The sequence below is a fragment of the Aspergillus oryzae genome, chromosome 1 (assembly GCF_000184455.2).
Source record: "Aspergillus oryzae RIB40 DNA, chromosome 1".
NCBI lineage: Eukaryota > Fungi > Ascomycota > Eurotiomycetes > Eurotiales > Aspergillaceae > Aspergillus > Aspergillus oryzae.
The window spans coordinates 1,597,924-1,617,342 of record NC_036435.1 but is presented as its reverse complement, the minus strand read 5'-3'; the positions used below and the strand labels follow the sequence as shown (position 1 = coordinate 1,617,342).

Genomic DNA, 19,419 nt, shown 5'->3' with positions numbered 1-19,419 from the left:
CTGTCTTGCATCCACTATTCCACCTAGAGGTTTGCCCAATCGACATCCTTCAGGGTCATTGAAGGGGCGATGGGGAAGTAAATCCCAATCATCAAATACTACGTCCATTGGACCAATATCGATAAGTGTATCGGTAAATTCATCGCCTCCTATATCCGTGAATATGTCCATATGATCCATTGGCAGGTTGGAGGAGATCGATGCTCCCGGTCGTGTCTTCAGAGGCGGTCTCTCAAGCCGAGCATTTAGCGCGTGATCAAGCTGCTTGGAAAATGAATGTCTTCGTTCATTATACAAGGAATAGTTGCTATCAGTAGGATCTGAACTCGTTTCCAGGTCAGCAGCTAAAACGTTGAGCTGACGATACAAGTCGGCCCATGATAATGGAGTGGACATGTCCTTGCCGAGCTCAGCACACTTCCGAAGTGCATTGGCCAGCACAATTGCGCTTGGCAGACTGTAATTCCATAGCTGTCTTGAAGTCAATACTTTGCTGAATAAAACTCCAGGAAGGCTCTAGCTTCTTACAATCGTGGCAGTGTCTTTGGAAGCCCCGAACTTTCTGGAAAAGCGGCGCATGGAGTTGGCCGTTGTGGCCATCAACATCATTGCAGCCTTCAGGAGTTCTGTGTCATCGTCCTTTCCCAGGATATCAAAAAGCACCTGTTGCGTGCATAAATTTAGATCGAGATATTCAAGGTAGAGCAGAAGCCGAGCGAGGTAATGGTAAGGCATCGAGAAGTTGGTACAGTTGGGATCATAACATAGGCGAGAGGGGAGTCCTTCCCAGGCTTTTTGGATCCGCGTGGATATTCGTCTAGACAAGTATCAAAACACGCCAACTTCCAACAAAATCACAGTGCTGCCTAATTTTTCTCACCTGATCAATGCTTCATTGCATGCATTCATAGGCCCTAGTCGGATGCTGAGAATTTCCTCCCTCAGTGTGGCAAATATGTAGCGAGCGCGAAACCAGTCGGATGGAGAAGATTCCTGGCGGCTATAACCTTCCGGTGTGAGTCCGGGAGTTAACAGGCTCTCGTCACTTATATCCAGAGGCAGCTTGCGATTGCAATAGTGTCTGGGTACACGAGGTAGTTTGCCAAGGATATTAGAAATGACTTTGTCATCCTGGTACATACAGGCAAACAATCGTGTCTGTATCTCCCTGAGGAACCAGGGCGTATCTGAGGGTTCTTTGAAATCGCGATGAGCGTCTATGGCGAACATGTCACTGAAAAGTTGCCCAGATCGGGTCCAGGTACGATGGCCTGCAGTGCGACCTAGCTATTAGCCCAAGTGGCATTCTCATCGCCCTCCTCGTTACTGTACTTACTTGCATATCCACAGCAATTCAACGTAAGAAGGAAATTTTCGTATCTTAGCCACAACATAACGTCATGAAGACCACAGTACTTATCAGCAATGGTAATGGCTGCGTCGCTGGCTAAACAACATATCCTTGGCAAATGCCTTGCGATCTAACACATGCATGTCTGAGACAGAAAATACTATATCCGATTCAAGCAGGCAGATTGCTGCATTGCCAGCCATGCTCAGCACGAGACCAATGGCTTCGGCTCTCAGGGACGGCCGAGTGAGGATCTTCGAGAATTCCTCGGGTCGCGTGTCAAGGGGAACCACCAATTGTTGCGACGTTGCAGTCTTAACGTCTTCAGCCAGCCTGTTAGTCTCCCCGTGGCCCTGACTTATTCGATTGGCAGCGGATTCAACAGAGACCAGCACCTCTTTGAGCATGAATCTGGGCACTGGGCAGCTAGGACTAACTTGCAACCAGCGTCGGACCAACTTGCTGATAGCGTTAATGCGCGGCAAACGTATGGGGATATCGTGGAGCCAGATATCGACAATATTGGGAAACTCGGGAATCATCGTGGTCTCTACGGCGGTGTCGCTTAGAAGTACCGTTTGTGATGTTGAGGGGATTCCATGAACACTAGCCTCGGTGCCGTGATCTTGATTCGGCGGATGCGTGAGGTTGTTGATACTGCCATCCCGTTAGCATCACTGTTTATCGGGGCGTCGTTAAGCAATGAGAGGATGGACTACTGACTATAATGTAATAACATCAGCGCCGCTCACCTTGGACTGAGTCAACGGCGCTGGATGGTAGGAACACTTGTGAGCAATGCATCTCGATCGGCATCTTCCACAGACAGGGATCTTGTGGTCACATCTCGCCTTCAGTTTGCGACAGGGCTCACAGGATCGGGGCTTGCCGTTGCGGCTTAAGGTGTTTCTATACCCCGACGCCGGGGTCAACATGATGATCGAGTTCTGTACTCTGACGAGGTGGTATAGTATGTAGAGGAATGACTTACGTGGTGTTCGAACTTGGCTACATATACGGTGACAAGATAAAGGGATCCGAGAACACATTCATCTCAATTTCTCAAGCACACTCTGATTGGTAATTCATCTTCCGGGGACCCTGGCCAGCATTGGTTTTCCTCGCGAGGCAGTGCTGTGAAATTAAAGCTCGAACAGATAGTGGCAAGGATATGCTGCATGGCTGTTGAATTCAGCGTTGTTAATCAATCTGGTTATACAAATAGGAAAAGGCAAGGCATAGGGTCATTGCTTCAATATACGTACCGTAGTAGGTCCAGTTGTTACCCAGACACATCCTCGGCCCGCTTGCAAAGGCCCATAGCACATCCTCTCTCTCGTTTTTATTATCGGTGTTTCCACGTGTCAGCCAACGGTCCGGATTCCAATCATGGGCATTATCCCATTTCTGAGGGTCACGGTGTACAAACCATTGGAAGGTATTGATGCGCGTCCCTGGTGGGATGCCGTCAATGCCCGCCACTGATACCTTCCTGTTCGATGGTGTGATCCGGGGCAAAGGTGTACTGGTGGGGCGCATTCGCAAGCATTCATCGATAACAGCACGCAGATATGGCAGAGAATCCAACTCTACAGCCCTTGGCCTTTTGCTCGAGTTAGTCACAGTTTCACGGCTCCTCATGTCAATTCCCTGGCTATTAAGCTCTGTCTGAATACGTTGCTGTGCGTCTGGATGCTGTGCAAGGTACCAGAAAGCGTAGCCAAGAACCAGACCTATCTCATTCAGTGATTGTCAGCAAGCGAGGTTCTGCAGTGTTATGGCATATAGAAAGCCGTACCCAAAACTTCCCGCGCTGCAGCTTTGGTACCATTAGCATAATCCGGGCTGAAACCAAGGCTAGTCATTCGTAATTAGGGTAAATTTACAGATATGATCAAACATCTCACTTGCTACTTGCTTCCGCTGGTCTCCCTCGCTGAGGTGAGGTGAGTCCTTTCTCACTGCCTCTTTGGCCATATCATAGACAACCGGCTCATCTTCTAAAGCCAAGGGCAGACCTGTGCTTCGTTTTCGGTCAGTTGCCCTATCTGCCTTTGAAGCCATGTCCGACATCCACCGCCCAAGAAAATCTGCTGACTCTGTATATTTCCTAGGCAGCAAGTCAATCGAAATATATCTCAGGAGCTTGTACAAGCTAGGCGTCTCTTGAACGAAGAAGGATTCCTGGCACATCAAGTTTTCATAGTGAAACCGCCAGACGTCTATTGCCGATTTCGGTTGGGAGAGGTAGTTCGTTCCGTTGGAATAGCCGAATATAAAGGAGCTGAGATAATCCACACATATACAGTAGCTAAGATCCAACCCATCGATCCTACCATTTCCCTGGGCCACTGAATTTAGTTTTGGCAGGAGTCGATCGTAAGTAATACTTCTAGTGATATCTCGAAGGTGCTGCGACTGCATGAGTGCGGACTTGGAGTAGAGGGCAGCAGTCCTTCTGCGTCGGAGGCCGTGCTCGCTTCTATCTAGGCTCGTGAATGCGTTTTGTTGCCTTCAGCCCAGACCTGAGCGTTAGCGATAGAGTGTGAAGAAAGATTGGGAATTAATGGCCTGTGCGTAGTACCTGTAGTAGTTGAACATGGAATAAAAAGGGGCTGGTTTTGGATAGCCTGAGTCGTAAACCCTACGAATACCATCCTGGTAGCAGCTCACACTCAGATCCTGGGGACCAACTAGCACTATAGACCCGTGTTTTTGGTGTGCGTCAACCAATGTGTGGAGCTCTTTTCCCGTGTATCTTTTCCAGAGAATCCATATGGGGCTGAATCGAGCCGACCAATGCGCCGCTGGTATTTTGGACAATGATGACGAACGTAGGCGTAGAGCTAAGTACCCGCAAATAGCGACCAGGAGAAGGGCAATCCACTGGGTCATGATTCTAGGAATCGATAGACAAGGACGGGCGAGGAGGATGAGTTGGAGCTGTGGACTTCTCTATCTTAGTATAGCAACTGAGACGCTGTTTCTCTTTATACGTCCTTCAAGCCCCTTCCCTAGCTATTTTGTATACCATAGTACTCGGCATGATCCAATGGCTGTGATACATCCGAAACCAGAGGAGTAGACCTGCAGGCGGACCCCGCGTTATGAGACTTAAGCCGCAACGGAATGTCAATAGCAGGGCATTGCCGGTAAGGGTATTCTACGGCTGTCCGAACGGTGATTATGAACATGCAGACAGGCTCCTAATTCCGTGACCCGCAGCTTCAATCCCGTCTTGGTCGGCTATTCTCCTGATGCCGCCGTAGCTGCCTTCCTACTCAGCCTTATTGAAAATTGTATTCTACCGGCTATGGCTCAACCGATGTCCACGGGGCCAGTCCGAAATACGATCAGCAATACGATGCCGCTACTACTCCCTAGGATCCTGGATGAAGGCATGGCGGAGATGTTAAAGTCGACTGTCTTCCGCTAGGAAAGATTCTTGACGAAATTAGGGAGTAAACCCCTAGCACCCAATCAAGAAAGCCTGTAGTTTGCCAGGCCGAAAATGGATTCTTCGGCACCGCCTACATCGCATTCTATTCCTCCCACGTTAACTAATCTAGTGGTAAAGCGTAAAAATATCTTAGTTACTCCTCCACAGTGCGTTCCTTTTTAGCTCCTTTCACAGAATTCCACTTCATGCATAGTGCAGCCACCAACCCCACACATGCCGCAGCGACACCGGCCCAGAAAGTCCTTGTGACAGCAGAGTTGTAGATATCAATTACCCGTTCCTTCTCTGATGCAGGTACATTATTCAGAAACCCCGTCGCTCCCTGCTCTATGACGTTGCCAACATCTAGACCGGGAACACTGGACAAACCCTCTCGAAGGAGGTTGGTGAAAATATTTTGCGACACGGAAATGGATATTGCGGCGCCAATGCTAATGGAGAAGCCAACCGCCGCCATACCAACGGGAATATCCTTCGCGTCAAGCGCGGTCTGAGTCGCCGACCAGGGTTGGGGGAACGCCAGTCCGATGCCGATACTAAACATGACCTGCCACCCGATCCAGGCAGAATCTGTGGTTCTTGGGGTGAAGCTTGTTAGGAACCCGAACCCAATAGCCATCATTGTGGACCCAAGCAACATGAGAGGTGTGTAATATCCTATGGCAGAGACGATGAAACCTGAGCTGATTGCGGCAACGGAAAGGCCAATAATGGAAGGAAGAAGCATTTGCCCGGACTTGGCTGCTGTGGCACCCTTGATCGCTTGAAACCAGATGGGCAGCTTGAAGGCATGTGTTAGCCATGGTTCGCTCAACATTGTGAATGGCATAAAGCCAAGCGACTTACAAAGTAATCGATCACGTTAAAGGCCGCTGATGAACAGAAGGCGTATACTAAGCATAGTCCGGTGGTTCTGTTGAGTATCACAGATCTAGGAATTGTAGCGGCATCTTTCTGCAGCACCTCGAAAGCAATGAAGCCTGCAAACGACACTGCGGCCACTACCAGGGGAGCAATGACTCTACCGCTGCTCCAACTGTATGTAGTGCCACCCCATTGGAGTGCCAGCAGGAGACAAACAACGCTTCCAGTAAATATAAGAAGACTCATAATGTTGAGCTGCTTGATCTTGGTGAAGAATGGCTCATCGGTAACTTTCTGACTCTCTGGGTTCTTGAAGAGAAAGATAATCACAATCATCGTGAATCCACCCACAGGGAGATTGAGCCAGAAACTATCACATTGTAAGAGGTGTCAGAAGCTGATCATCCCGGACGAGATTTGCATTACTCACCACCATCTCCATATGACGTAGGTTGTAAGCGCACCCCCGATCACTGGCGCGACGATCATTGCAATACACTCGAGGCCTCCGACAGTGCTATTACAGATTGGCCTCCAGCGAAGCGGGACTGTATGGGAAATTGCGCTGGCACACAAGTAATCAGTATCCAAGTCATGGTTAGCTAGATCAAGGGGGTAGAACTGACATTAGAACCCCATTAAGAATCCCAGAGGAGCCACAGCCAGCGATGGCCCTTCCGACAATGAATGCAGCTGAACTCGACGCTGAGGCAGACACAATGGACCCGATTTCAAGGATAGCCACCGCCATAACAAGAACCCATTTCACGCGAAATTGCTCGTATAGCTTCCCAAAAAGAAACTGCGTTGAACATGTTGTAAGTCTGTCTATAGTTCTCGTCAGCTGATGATCAGGAGCCGACGGTATAGAATACCAAATTAGTCTATATAACCTACATGCTGAGCCATACCATCCAATATCGGTCAATGAATGGAATTCATTGGTCAAGGTGGGAGTTGCTGTACCCACGATGGTATTGTCCTGTAGCCCTGCGGGTCAGCTGATATGCTGCAGACGGCGACGCTAATACTTGCAAGCCCTAAGATAAAGATCCCAAGTCCCATCGCAAAAAACACAGGCAGCTGCTGCCACGGCCGGAAATTCATTGGTTCATTGTCATCCTCTAATGAATCTTCGGTTAAATTTGGCTGAATATCACGATCTGTCGTTTGGATCGCTTTTTCGTCATTTTCCGCCATACTCTCTAGGCAACTGGTATTGCCAGTCTCAGCGGCTGCTGTCAATAAACCTATTCTTACCAGGACAATTTTGCAGTAAATAGTATAGGGGGACGTAGGACTGCAACAAAAGGAATTGTGAACTTAGCAGAATGCTGTGAGACAGAAAGTGGGTGCCCTTGGAGACCCCGAAAGGCAGTACCCTTGAGTGCACGCTCAGTACACCCCTGCAGCACACCATGTTCTATCCAGGCCACCACGGAGTACCTATTGGTGCTATCCTGGTCTGGAGTAATCTAATACAAAGATCGGCAGACCAAACCGCTCGAACCATAACTAATAGACAAAGACTCCCTAGCATCATTTCATCTACTACTGCCTATTCCCCCTGCAGGCTAGCCCACTAAGTATTGCCGACTTAACCGGCCATATCTCCAGCCTATCTCCTGTTCAAAAAGTATCCTTCCATTTTTAGATAGTAACTCGTCATCCCAGAAAGTACGCCTTACGGTATATAACCACCGCCAATGCCAGCGGCCTCATACCGGTGCGTCTGAATGTAGGCAAGCAGAAGCAGGCTCTGAAGATCATGTTGCAAGATGGAAAACACGCTAAACAGAGTCGAGTCTCATTGTTATATGTCGATATAACCCTAACGCTATCTTATAGTTAGAAGATAATACTACATGACCAAACTCTCAAGTATCATGGAATGTTCAGATATTTCCCCCTCTTTCTGCCAGGAACTGATAATACCGCGGTGCACATCGTCTCCTCCACTTCTTTCCCCAGATATACACTGCCATGCCCGCCACCAACGACAGCACCACGCAGATACCGTAGAACAAGAACAAATACCCCATTCCCACAGCATTCAGAAACGGCTGCGTCGTCTCCGAGATGGTAAAGTTGATAAAGGAACTGGAAATAGCAAGAATAACAACAATTTCTCCACCCACACCGGGGAAGCACTCCATTGCGTACGCCGTTGCCTATCATCACGGTTACTAGCTATAACAGGGCCATGAAGTCACGCGAGAACTTACAGTAGAGGTTGCGGCCACTTGCTGCGCAATCATACTTCCAATACCCACTGCGATTGTAATCCAGTGTGAGCCTGTCTCAGCTCCCCAGCCATATATCTCATACCCCAGTCCGGCATAGAAGAAGCAAGGAACCAGTGCCCACAGACGCATCTCGGGCTCTTTGATACCATCGTTTCGTCGGGCGAGGTATATTACAATCTTGTCACCAAAAACACTGGTGAAATAGCCGATCACACTACCGACTAGGGCGGAGATGTACACAAGACCCGTCTGACCATCAGTGAAATTGTATGGAGGAGCTGATAGGGTCTCCGAGATGGTGTTGTTGGTGACGATACCCGAGGTACAGCCAAATGCAAAGATAACGCCGGCCTGGAATGTATTATTAGCAACCGTGTCCAAGCCAACTGCGTCAGGTCGCATAAACGAATCAGGTACATACGATGACGATGTTAGGGAATTTTAACAAGAAGAACGGTCGTTTGAAGTACGTCCAATATGATGTGTGATCTTGCGGATAGTAAACCCACAGCCTGAGTTTCTCCCGAAACGTCCGCTTAGGGAATTGAGAAGGTGCTGGTGTATTCATAGCTGTACCTTCTTCAACACTCACAGTATCCGCAATGACTGGTCCTTTGTCCTTCATGGTCGCTATCTCGTCCTCTAAGGCAGCATCTGACTGAGCTAGTGTTGTGGCCTTGTTCGTAGAAAGAGTCTGGGAGGAGGTGAAGAGAAACCGGGGAAACAGCGTTTCCTCGAAAGTGAAGAAAAAGGCGACGATTAAAACGCCCTCAGCAATGGACACAACCCATTGCGCCCAGCGCCAGCCCGGTCCGTCAGAGATATAACCACCAGCCACCAGTCCGATAATCGAACCTAGCTGCTGAGCAAAAATGTAAACTCCAAGCATACTGCCGCGTTGGTGGTCGAAGAACAAATCAAAGACAACAAGCTGAATGACTGCTTCATAGGCCGAGGTCCCAAGTCCGTTGAGAATGTTGCTACCGAACCACTCCCCTGCGGTATGAAAGGCACCCATCCAGAGTGATGAGCCAATGCAGAGCAACAATGTCGCGAGAAAGCAGAACCGCCGACCAATCTTCATGGCGGTGGGGACCCAGAAGATATTTACCAGCCCTAGTAATAGATAGTTGAGGGCACCACCACCGTTCATGATCGTCATCGTTGATCCAGTCATTTCTACGATGGTTGTGTAAGCGTCACCGGTGTTATTCTCACCAAATGAGAAAACGCAAGCATAGATCGAGATAAGAAGCAGATGCCAGTATTTCTTCCATCTTGACCAGTTCAGCGGGTCACCTTCGCAGGCTGTGGGATGGGGCAACAAGATGATATCCGAGCCATCGTGGGCGACATCCAAATCATGCTGGGTGTCAACTAGTAGCTCGGTGCCGGGCACGTCGAGGTCTCGGTCCTGGGAGAACAGCATGGTGAAAAACCACGAAGCGGAGGCATTGAGTGCTGTTACTTGAGGACTGCGTTACCATTGAGAGCGTTGGACCTTTATACTTAGGCTAGTTGGTACAAGCTTCATCAAGATATTACTGAAACACTGGGTTATCTACCATTCATTATCTAGTATCCACAGTCTGATAACAACAATGAGTGGAGCACATCGAGCATGATGTCCTACCCCAGGTTCGAGCATAGTATTATGGCGTGGGGGTGTGAGGAGTGGCAAGGAGAAGGCCAATCAAAATAGATACCATATGAAATTGCCTCTTTGGTATTCTGAGTCTAGGCAGGTCCAAGCGATAGATCGCTTATCGCCATGGAATCTGGGTGCTCTGGCGTTGACCTGGGAATCCCGCTGAAATGACACTATGTGGACCTTAGTGCTGGATTTTCGTTCACACTAAACCCACACCATCATCGATCAGGGAAAGGAAGCAGATACGTGATTTGTTGCTTATTGTGCTAAGCATCAGCAAACCTGGGACAAGAATTCTTCGCGTCGACCTTCCAATGACCTGCGGTTTATCTCCATACCTGATACTTGATAACCGTGTCTTAAGTTACCTTTAATTGTCAAAATCAATGACATCGAGACTTGGAGATATCTTATGTGCTTGTGAGGGCTGCATATCAAGAGTGTTGAGTTTTGATATACAGCCAAAACTCATACTATGTTTCTAATCTAGAGTCTCTCCTGACCCCAGGGCTAGTCTGCCCTTTTATCATGACGAATATCCCTATGACACTACTATCCAAGAACTTTTCTACCCAGTGGAAATCTTGCTAGAAGCTCGTGGTTCATATAATTAGAAAATGGTCGATTTCCTCAGGTCTCTAGGTGGGCTTTAAAAACATATAGGAGCGAAAAAAAAAAATTAAAATAAAAATAAAAAGGAAGGGGTGGGGGCCTCGAATATAATGGATCAGGAGCATACATAGCTTGCATTTATCATTGTTTAGGGTAAAGCTTGACGCATGTAGTTGTAGCCTTCGCCAGCCAGTTCTAGCCTCTAGGCGCCATTCTCAAGCCCTAAGTCGGCCACCGACACAACTACTAATGTATACATAACATCTGGCTCTTTCGCGAACGTCGTGTGCGATCATGACGGATCGATGATTGATGGTACGATGTGAGGTCCTCAATAATTCTATACAGATACACTATCTGAAATCACAATCTAGTTGAAGAAATGTTGGTATCAAGACCTGTTAACTCTATACCATGATTTACATGGTGATTCTGTGACAGAAAGGCGGTGAATGAAGGAACTGCTCGGAATATCTGCATTTTATGGACGCCACTCAAGAGCAACATTGCCCCAACTGATGCATGAAGTTAAAGTAAGTAGGCAGTAGTTTGTCTTATCGAAAGAACTGCTAGATCTGGACTATAATGTCGCATGGGGATCTCCCTGGCCAGCGGGAGGATATCAACTCGCTCACGGCGAGTGACACAGGAGATGACGGTCAGTCCAAGTCTGCCTGCAGAAAAAAAGAGCCGTTAACTCACTGTGTTCTATAGTCAATTTGGCCTTAGATCCCAGCTTGTTTGACTTCTCTTTCCCTTATATACCACCGTCATCTGAGCTGTGCCCTGTCAACTCATTGGAGACCGATCAGCAACTTGGTCAACATTCAGCACCACAGCCCAACTTTCTAGATTATGGTCTAGGCAGAGAAAATCAACTAGTGTCGCCTGAGGATGTCTTTATTGACAGAAGTGCGTGGTTGCCTACTGGCTCAGACCTCCACCAACTAGACAGCCTTCTTCCGGAGGTTTCGAACACCATGGCTGACGGCACTTCGGCGACTGAACCAGACGTTAGTGCTCAGGAACCTGAGCCTACTAAGCCAGGTTTCAGCCAAGGCGTATCTGAACAGACCAATACACCCTCCAGCGATCGTACTGGTCTCCCCCGGCGCAGGAGTCGCTATTTGATCCGACAGCAGCATGAACAGAGCGGCCCGATTTTTATTCCAAATACGAATGCAATGGATCCCATGGAGAGATGGCGTGAATCTCCACCAGAGGATGAGCCGGCGTCTATATCAGCCATTTTGGATGCGTTGAGAAAAACTCCAACCCAGCGGTCGACTCAGAGGAGCAGCCGCCCGGATACACGCAACACAGGGCACAATGCGTTCCGCCATTATAGGCGAGCTCCGTCCGCAACAAGCGGCGAATCGAGTGGTTCATCAAATGCGTCTTTCGGCTCCGCCCTATCGCACTCCCCTTCAGATGATCCTTCAAGCCGTATCTCTAAAGGTCGAGCCAGCAAAAATACCGTGCGGGCACGAGGAAAACCCGATAAGCCTCGGCGATTTTGCTGTACTTTCTGTTGTGATAGGTTCAGGAGCAGATATGACTGGGCTCGGCATGAGAAATCTCTCCATCTGAATTTGGAGGCGTGGTACTGCGCTCCCCATGGGACCACCGTCTTTTCAAGAGTGACAGGAAGAAAACACTGTGCGTTTTGTAACGCACTGGATCCTAGTGTAGCACACCTCGATCAACATAACCATAATGGATGCCATGGTGACTCTGACAAGCGCCGCTCCTTTCGTCGCAAAGATCATCTAGTGCAGCATCTGCGCCTCGTGCATAATGTCGACACTTTGCCTCTCATCGACGATTGGAAGATTTCACATTCTGCTGTCCCGTCACGTTGCGGGTTCTGTGAGCACAGTATGGACACTTGGGAACAACGAGTTGACCACTTGGCTGAACATTTCCGGAAAAATGCTACAATGAAAGATTGGAAAGGCGATCACGGATTTCCACCCTCCATTGCTGCGCAGGTTACGAACTCTTTACCCCCTTATTTGATAGCCGAGGAGTCTCAGAGTCAGATTCCATTTTCTGCGACCAACACACACGTCCAGGATCATTTTGCACAGATCTCGTCGCGCGCCCATTATCTCATTGAAGAGCAGAAAGCGAACCCGGACAAAGTAGCCGAAGATGCCCAAGCAGAGGCTGTCGCTAAGCAAAACATTTCCATGTCGGAGCTCAGCTCCTTTACACAGGTTCTTACACTGCATTTAAGTCGCTATGCTCAAGAGAAAATAAAACAGGGTGTCATGCCTACGGACGATATGTTTCAACAAGAAGCAAGACGAGTCCTTTACGACTCCGAGGACTCGTGGAATCAAACTATCGCTGATAACCCGGAATGGCTCTCCGCATTTCGTCATCTACACTGTGCGGACAGAAACAATATCGAGACCGAACGTGGAGGTGTAGATCGCCATTTGGAAGATACCCCTCAGACTGGTATGGGGATGAATCAATCTGACCACCTTTGATAGATATACTTTGTTATGTTAAGTTCATACCATACTCTGTATTCATCTGCTGTTGTCCTTCTCCCCCATCTTTCCCTTCCCCCCCATCTTTCCCTTCCGTTGTATCCGCCACACCCACACCCTATATAGAGCGGATCACTACAGACACGTCCTTCGTCTATCACGTCTAGCCATATACTCGACTCATTGCCGTACGTGACATTAGTCACCCACTGCTGAAGCACAGGGCATGTTAAAATTTGATCCATTCGAGAGTCAGTACCCATTTGCTTTCAAGGTCTCCATCGGCTAGGTGCCCATCCACTTGGGAGAAATGGTAGAGCGTCTCGTGAGTTTAGTCAAGCACGGATTGCCTTGTGAAACCGAGCAGTTATAGCGTAATGCAAGACACTCACGGACGACTACAGCACAAGAGATCCATGGGGTACAATCTCTGCCACCTCCCATCCTGATGCTGCAGGCCATCGCGCGGGCCATGATATCGGTGAATATTTTATTGGCTAATTATGTGACATGGTCTGAAGGGACTGACTTGGGTTTATCGGTTCAGGTGGCTTGGAGTCCAGAAGCGTCGAGTTTGTTGAGGCTAGAGGTGCGAAAAGGCTGACCATCAGTTAATCGGTGAACTGAGGGAGGTAGGAACCCATCGAGAGACATTCTCGGTGGACAAAGGCGATTACGGCTTGTAGTGCTCACGGACCTATCACACAGAAAGCATTAAGAAGTGCTTGTGGATAACAACCTATTTTAATGGGAACAACTGCGCTTAATACTGGTGACGCCTTCGAGAGGGTCAAAGAAGGCACAGCCAACAACATACTTGATCTCTGTCTCGATCGCTTCAGTTGCTATTGAGTGATGAAAACTCTTCATTCTCTGCTGATAGAACGTATTTCGTGCGTTAACCGAAACTAGGAAGACACAGCAGATGTTGAAAAGGGCGTCAAGGACAAGGCGTAAGGTGTAAGACGGCAGTTGAAAATCTACACCAACTCAGACGTACTTGGCAGAAGCGCCACTTCGCCTCTCCCTTGGGACTGCTGAGAATTAGCAGATCGCTTCGAGTCCGACGTAAAATCGCTCCTACGTGCAGAAATCAATGCCGAAGTTGTTATCCCGAGCGGCGTAGGGCGTAGGGCGCGGCGGGCAGATTCTCCACCGGGAAACCGACCCGAATCGAAGTGCTGAAAGACAGTCCTTTACACCCTATCACGCCCTATGGGCTTCAATTATTGTATATATAACTTATCCACATGAAGTATATTCTAGCTAGCCTGCTGATCGGAATGTCTAAAAAATCAAGTTCGTTGTCATTCCACTCCCAGTGCGATTGTTCCGTGTCAAGCACGGGCTCTTGACATCGCCTTTATCCCGACCAGTTTCAAAGATCAACTGTTTACCGGCACGACCCTTTACTATGCCTCACTCAGAGTCATCACCAAGGATCCATGTTCTCGGACTTGGAAGTATCGGCACCTTCACCGCCCATGGTCTGTCCGAAATCCCCAGCAAGCCCTCCGTCACTCTCCTTCTCCATCGCGAATCGCTACTAGGCGGATATCAGGAGAACGGAAACCAAATCCTACTTACAACACGAGAAGGATCCCAAATAGGGCACAGCGGCTACGACCTGGAGGTATACCGGGAAAGGGGATGGTATCCTGTGCCTTCATCACCATCCTCAGAAGCCCTAACCAGCAACATCTCCCACCTCATCATCAGCGTCAAAGCAACACAAACCGTTGCAGCACTAAAACCCCTCAAGCACCGTCTAGACGCCAGATCCACCATCTTATTCCTCCAAAACGGCAGCGGCATGATCGATGAAGTCAACGAAACATTATTCCCCAACCCCCAGACACGACCCAACTACATAATAGGAGTCATCTCGCACGGCGTAACGCTCAATCGACCACTCAACGTCACGCACACTGGCTTCGCAGCAATGTCCTTCGGACTAGTTCCCCGCTCACAAGAAGCACCTCATTCCCAGGAATCTTCATGTTCATACTTACTAGATCATCTCCCCCTGTCGCCCCGGCTAAACGCAACATCCTACCCCTACACGGAAGTCCTGCAGATTCAGCTTGAAAAACTAGCCGTCAATGCCTTCTGCAACCCTCTTTGTGCTTTGAATGATGCGAAGAATGGTTTTCTCTTCACCATCCCCGATACGCGGAGGGAGATTCTCACGGAGATCTCGAATGTCGTGCTTGCGTTACCGGAATTGAGGGGTGTGGCGGGTGTAAAGGAGCGGTTTGCTGTGGATAGGTTGGAAGCGACGGTGAATGCAATCCTGATTAAGACTGCTGAGACGACGTGTTCGATGGTGTGGGATTTGAGGGCTGGACGCGAGACGGAGGTGAGGTTCATCAACGGGTATTGGGTGAGGAGGGGGAGGGAGGTTGGGGTGAGGACGCCGGTGAATGAGTACTTGGTGGAGGAGGTGACGAAAAAGGAGTCGTAGATAATGGAAATAAACATAGTATTGAAAAGTCTTCTTTCGTATAAATAGTTTCTTGGTTGAAATTATCCGTGGTACAGAGTCCAGCACGTAGTTTGCATCATTGTGAACACCACGACCTATCAACATCATCTACGCTGCCTAATAATTATTCATTTTTGGTGACGCAGCTGCATGAAGTATGTTAACAGGGTGCAATGCGATCTTCTTTCAAGACGACAATGTATTTCGATCATATCCACTGGGTATTACATATTGAACAATATACTCAATCTCAGCCCTAAGCTGGATGGGGATGACCGCATACGGAAATCCAGCAGATCCCTTTTCTTCTGCTTGCTCCAGTCATTTCTCCGTTATCTCGTTCATGTACTTTGTATAGGCTATGTTCCTTCCTAGCTAGTTTCCCTAGAACGCACGAGATCCATGATCTTTTCTCAGTTCAATACGATAAAGACGATTGGGAGTAAGGTCTGATAAAACAATGTTAGCGCTTTACATCAGCAGCAACAGATCGAGGCATGACTAACCAACTCACATATTGACCGTTTCGCAGCAACGAATGCGTCGTTGGTAGTTACAAAGCTGAGGTATGCCCCAGGACCCAAGGATTTCGATCTCGACTGATGGAAAACATGATATGCTTGGTATTTTGATTGTAAGAGTCTACTCTACGCTTGTGGCTTTCTGCTTTATTTCTTTCCGTCCCTTGTAACGGTAGTCAATGGTACCATATACTCTCTTCAGATATACTTATGTGAGAGTAAAACCACTTTCGCTGTGTATCAAACGCCCATTGGCCGTGTAGATAAGTAAACCCTGGAATATAAAATATGTCTCCAAGGATACCATGGATAGTCCCTAGGCTACTTGACATCACTATGATTGTTAGTCAAACTTGCGTGACACACAATATATCTGACTCGAAATCTTTCACATTTCGCTCAAGTACTAGTAAAGCCCTACAACCTACAGGTGGATGCGAACCGCAGACGCAGACTCCGGACAATTGCTATGAAAACCACATCCAAAATAAGACCAATCACTTCCCATGACAAATCCTTCTCCAAAAAAACACGTAGCAGCGCATCAGAACTGATATCTTTCAACTGGCGTGATACTATAACCAACCGACCGATGAAAAAGTACATGTTGGATATATTTTACCCGTAGTACCAGACTAGTTCTACCGACAACATTGGTATCAATGGAGTGGATATCTGCTGACGATGCATACGTCCAGTACTGTCTTCTACATCCTACAATCCCCAACATCCAACCCGATTAAAAATAGAAAAGACGGCGATAAGAAAAAGTTCCAAATCCCAAACAACAGGGCGCTTGACGATACCGTCTATCAGGATTTCTCAAAGGGATGCGCTAAAACGTTCTAGCGGGGGATCAAGTTCCCCACCCGTTATGCAGCGTCAGCAACACAAAAGCAAACACCATATCCAGTGGAAAGCACAACCCAGCGGCAAAGGGTCGAGTTGCTTTGGCTCTTGGTCTGCATGTCGCTGAAATCAGGCAATTCGGGGGATATTCCTTGGTATGTGCATTACATTCTGGCGGGATGTACAGTGTGCATACAGGTGTACCAGGCGCTAATGCACAGCCCACTAGAAATTCCAAGACATGGGAAGGGAAGCAAAGGTTAAGGAGAGCAGGATGCAAAACGGTTGAAGGCAGACGGTAGGTAGGCGCAGGGTAGTGGGGTATTGGAGGTCTCATCCATGATGGAATCGAGCGATTCCATGCAGGGGGTGGTTGGGCGTATCGCTGTGATTCAAGATCGGTGCAATTGGAGTCGAGTCAACCGCGACGGAACCCCTCATCCCTTGTCTGGGCTTTGAGCGTGTTTCATAATGGTGATCTAATTGTCTCTCTGGACGATGAGGAGAGGACAAGTGGTCTCGTGACCATGGTTGAGGTATTTGCTTCGGCGATAGAGAGAGAGATACGTCTAGAAACTCAATTACCCCGAGAAATATATAACCTAAACTAGTACTAGTAGACTATTATTGATAGCCGGGGGTGGCGAACCTCTCTTTGAATAATTCTACGATCTTCCCCCTCAAGCCCCGTTGCACACAATACAGGATATATGCAGAGGTGGCAGGCAAGGGGGCAAAAGACCACTTACATATGATATGCGCGGTAGATGATCTGTACCGATGTTGCCGTCTAGACGCATATCTTCAGTGGGGATCTGTTGTAAGCGCCACAGTCAAGTGGGCGGTTTATTTGGTTTTTGCTGCATGAACGTCTGCTTTTTTCTTTCCTGATGAGGGGTAACATAGATTCGTAATACTTGCAGTTGCTGATGAAGTGTCTCAAATCCCAAAAGAGTTGCCAGGGTGGAACAGATTTCCGATTAGGGATTTGTAGGGGGTTATCGAAGGTTCTCCTTATCCACTAAAGCGTACACTGTACGGGGGGTCCCAAGATGGCGAACACTCCCTGTTACCAGTACCGGGGGTCCCTTCGTTACTAGTAGGACTACTAGTGCCACCCCACGTATAGGAAAAGACAAAGACCATGCGATTGAGGGATCACAGACCAAATAATCAGACCACAAATTGACTTCCTCATGGAAGTTGGTCATGTGCCCCCCCAGGAAATCTGGGGAACCCGAAGTGGATCTCAGCCACGTACGGTATCGGTAAACTCGGTAATCTTACCCAGAGCCCGCCTGCTGGAGCTATTGAAGTCTCGCAAGCAGGAGATTTCCCAGACGCGACTTTTGTCTGTCGGAGGAATTGTGAACACAACCAAGCCTCCGGGAAGATCGTGCGGGGTAAATAAAGTAGTGATACTTCTTCGATTCAAAGAGGCAACGAGTGTCGCGGATGGACCACCATCAGTTGGTTGATCCCTGAATGTATATCGGATGTATGTACTTTGTTGATGTTGCCAGCCTGGCAATGGCTGGTTATTTCACTTGGTTGGTGGGTTCTCTATCACTGCCCCCCTTGAAGATTAGATGATTGCTGGGATTAATCAAATGAGATAGGGAACGTTATCCAGACCCCGTCTCTGATATCATCGACTGGGAAACACGCTTATCACGATTATCTACCGTCATACCCGGCGATAACAGCCCCCTCCTCCATTCCAAAACTTGAAGAGCAGTCCATCTCCAGTTATTAGCGTTGGAGCTGATAACAACCGATTAGGTTTCCTATCGCAACATTGTTGTTGGGCCCAATACTGCTATCACCATGGGAATCGTCGTTACACTGGTCTACGAGAATTATGCCTAAATCTATTCAGCTCATTCACGCCAATCAGGGGGGTTCCAACCATCGACCCAAGAAAGGGTAATCATCCACACCTGCCACCAATTTATGATGATGAGGTGGCCAGATTACACAGTGAGCTCATTGTAGAACGATTCCTCAGCCGGGGGACAACCGAGGCGGATGGAAAGAACGGAAGATATCCCCGGGGGTCAATCCAGAACTCAACTCAATCGAAGATCAAAGAACACTTGTAATAAATCTTTCCAACCGACGAGTCACGAGCCCGAGTCGTAGTAGTAGTAAGTAGTGTTGTTGATGGGATCGTACTGGTACTTCGTGTGGTTGACCAACAACAACCGGTCCTCGGAAGGGTTGGGGACTTTTCGAAGATCGATCGCGTGATCCTTACCAGGGTGTGTGACCTGAGGCCAATCGAGTTCGTCCGGACGGAGAACCACTATGCTTGAGGACCCGTGGACGATGCCAACCCGACCCTTGACCAATTCTTAGTTGTGGTCTTTTATGAAGTGCATACAGGCAGTTGAGACACGCAACCACCTACTGCAAGGACAAACCTTACAGGCACACTCGACGAGGCGGTCAAGCGGCTGCAGCGTTTTCTTCTCCCTCACCGCCAAACAGATCTAACATTTTTTGGCAGGCTGGCATGTTCCTTAGTCACTTTGTATGGAGCAAGTAAGCATGCCATGCCAGCCACGGGGTCGCTGGTCGAAACGTCAATCTCCCTCGAGGCCGGGGCATTCGTGTCATTCGAGCTGTACTACATCATACGTTCATCTCCCCATCTCTTCCCCCCCCCTTCCCCGCCTCCTGTCCTGATAGATATTCAATCCTGAAACGTGAAGGACACACAATCAACCCCCCGCAAAACTGGGTCCAGAGCCGTGCCAGTTGCCCAAGTCGTTCACTACTCACTGGAGAAGGTATTCCGCGTGGAGGAGAAATGGGAATTCAACGTTTGGGTCGCGACTCCAAAACAGAGAAAGTGTGTGGTTCATTCATCCGGTTTC

The 19,419-nt window shown here is 48.5% G+C and overlaps 6 protein-coding genes across 6 annotated transcripts; 2 read left to right on the top strand and 4 right to left on the bottom strand.

The window, feature by feature from the left end:
- Positions 1-23: 23 nt before the first annotated feature.
- AO090009000605 (fungal specific transcription factor domain-containing protein) lies at positions 24-1,230 on the bottom strand (the record flags this gene model as incomplete). The annotated part of the gene is made up of 3 exons (XM_023236003.1): positions 24-98; positions 529-817; positions 881-1,230. 3 exons carry the CDS (start codon positions 1,228-1,230, stop codon positions 24-26), a joined length of 714 nt encoding a protein of 237 aa, XP_023088724.1.
- A 189-nt stretch (positions 1,231-1,419) lies between these two features.
- Positions 1,420-1,893, bottom strand: AO090009000604 (uncharacterized protein; the record flags this gene model as incomplete). Its single annotated transcript, XM_023235997.1, has 2 exons — positions 1,420-1,447; positions 1,487-1,893. The coding sequence occupies 2 exons, from the start codon at positions 1,891-1,893 to the stop codon at positions 1,420-1,422; spliced, it is 435 nt and encodes a 144-aa protein (XP_023088723.1).
- A 600-nt stretch (positions 1,894-2,493) lies between these two features.
- On the bottom strand, positions 2,494-3,775 carry AO090009000603 (uncharacterized protein; the record flags this gene model as incomplete). The annotated part of the gene is made up of 3 exons (XM_023235993.1): positions 2,494-2,533; positions 2,781-3,084; positions 3,238-3,775. The coding sequence occupies 3 exons, from the start codon at positions 3,773-3,775 to the stop codon at positions 2,494-2,496; spliced, it is 882 nt and encodes a 293-aa protein (XP_023088722.1).
- A 1,169-nt stretch (positions 3,776-4,944) lies between these two features.
- On the bottom strand, positions 4,945-8,489 carry AO090009000602 (MDR family MFS transporter; the record flags this gene model as incomplete). The annotated part of the gene is made up of 6 exons (XM_023235988.1): positions 4,945-5,592; positions 5,658-6,045; positions 6,106-6,240; positions 6,302-6,503; positions 6,573-6,657; positions 8,343-8,489. 6 exons carry the CDS (start codon positions 8,487-8,489, stop codon positions 4,945-4,947), a joined length of 1,605 nt encoding a protein of 534 aa, XP_023088721.1.
- A 2,675-nt stretch (positions 8,490-11,164) lies between these two features.
- AO090009000601 (uncharacterized protein) lies at positions 11,165-12,682 on the top strand (the record flags this gene model as incomplete). Its single annotated transcript, XM_001816981.3, has 1 exon — positions 11,165-12,682. The coding sequence occupies one exon, from the start codon at positions 11,165-11,167 to the stop codon at positions 12,680-12,682; it is 1,518 nt and encodes a 505-aa protein (XP_001817033.3).
- A 1,417-nt stretch (positions 12,683-14,099) lies between these two features.
- Positions 14,100-15,149, top strand: AO090009000600 (ketopantoate reductase family protein; the record flags this gene model as incomplete). The annotated part of the gene is made up of 1 exon (XM_001816980.3): positions 14,100-15,149. The coding sequence occupies one exon, from the start codon at positions 14,100-14,102 to the stop codon at positions 15,147-15,149; it is 1,050 nt and encodes a 349-aa protein (XP_001817032.3).
- Between the last annotated feature and the right edge of the window lie 4,270 nt (positions 15,150-19,419).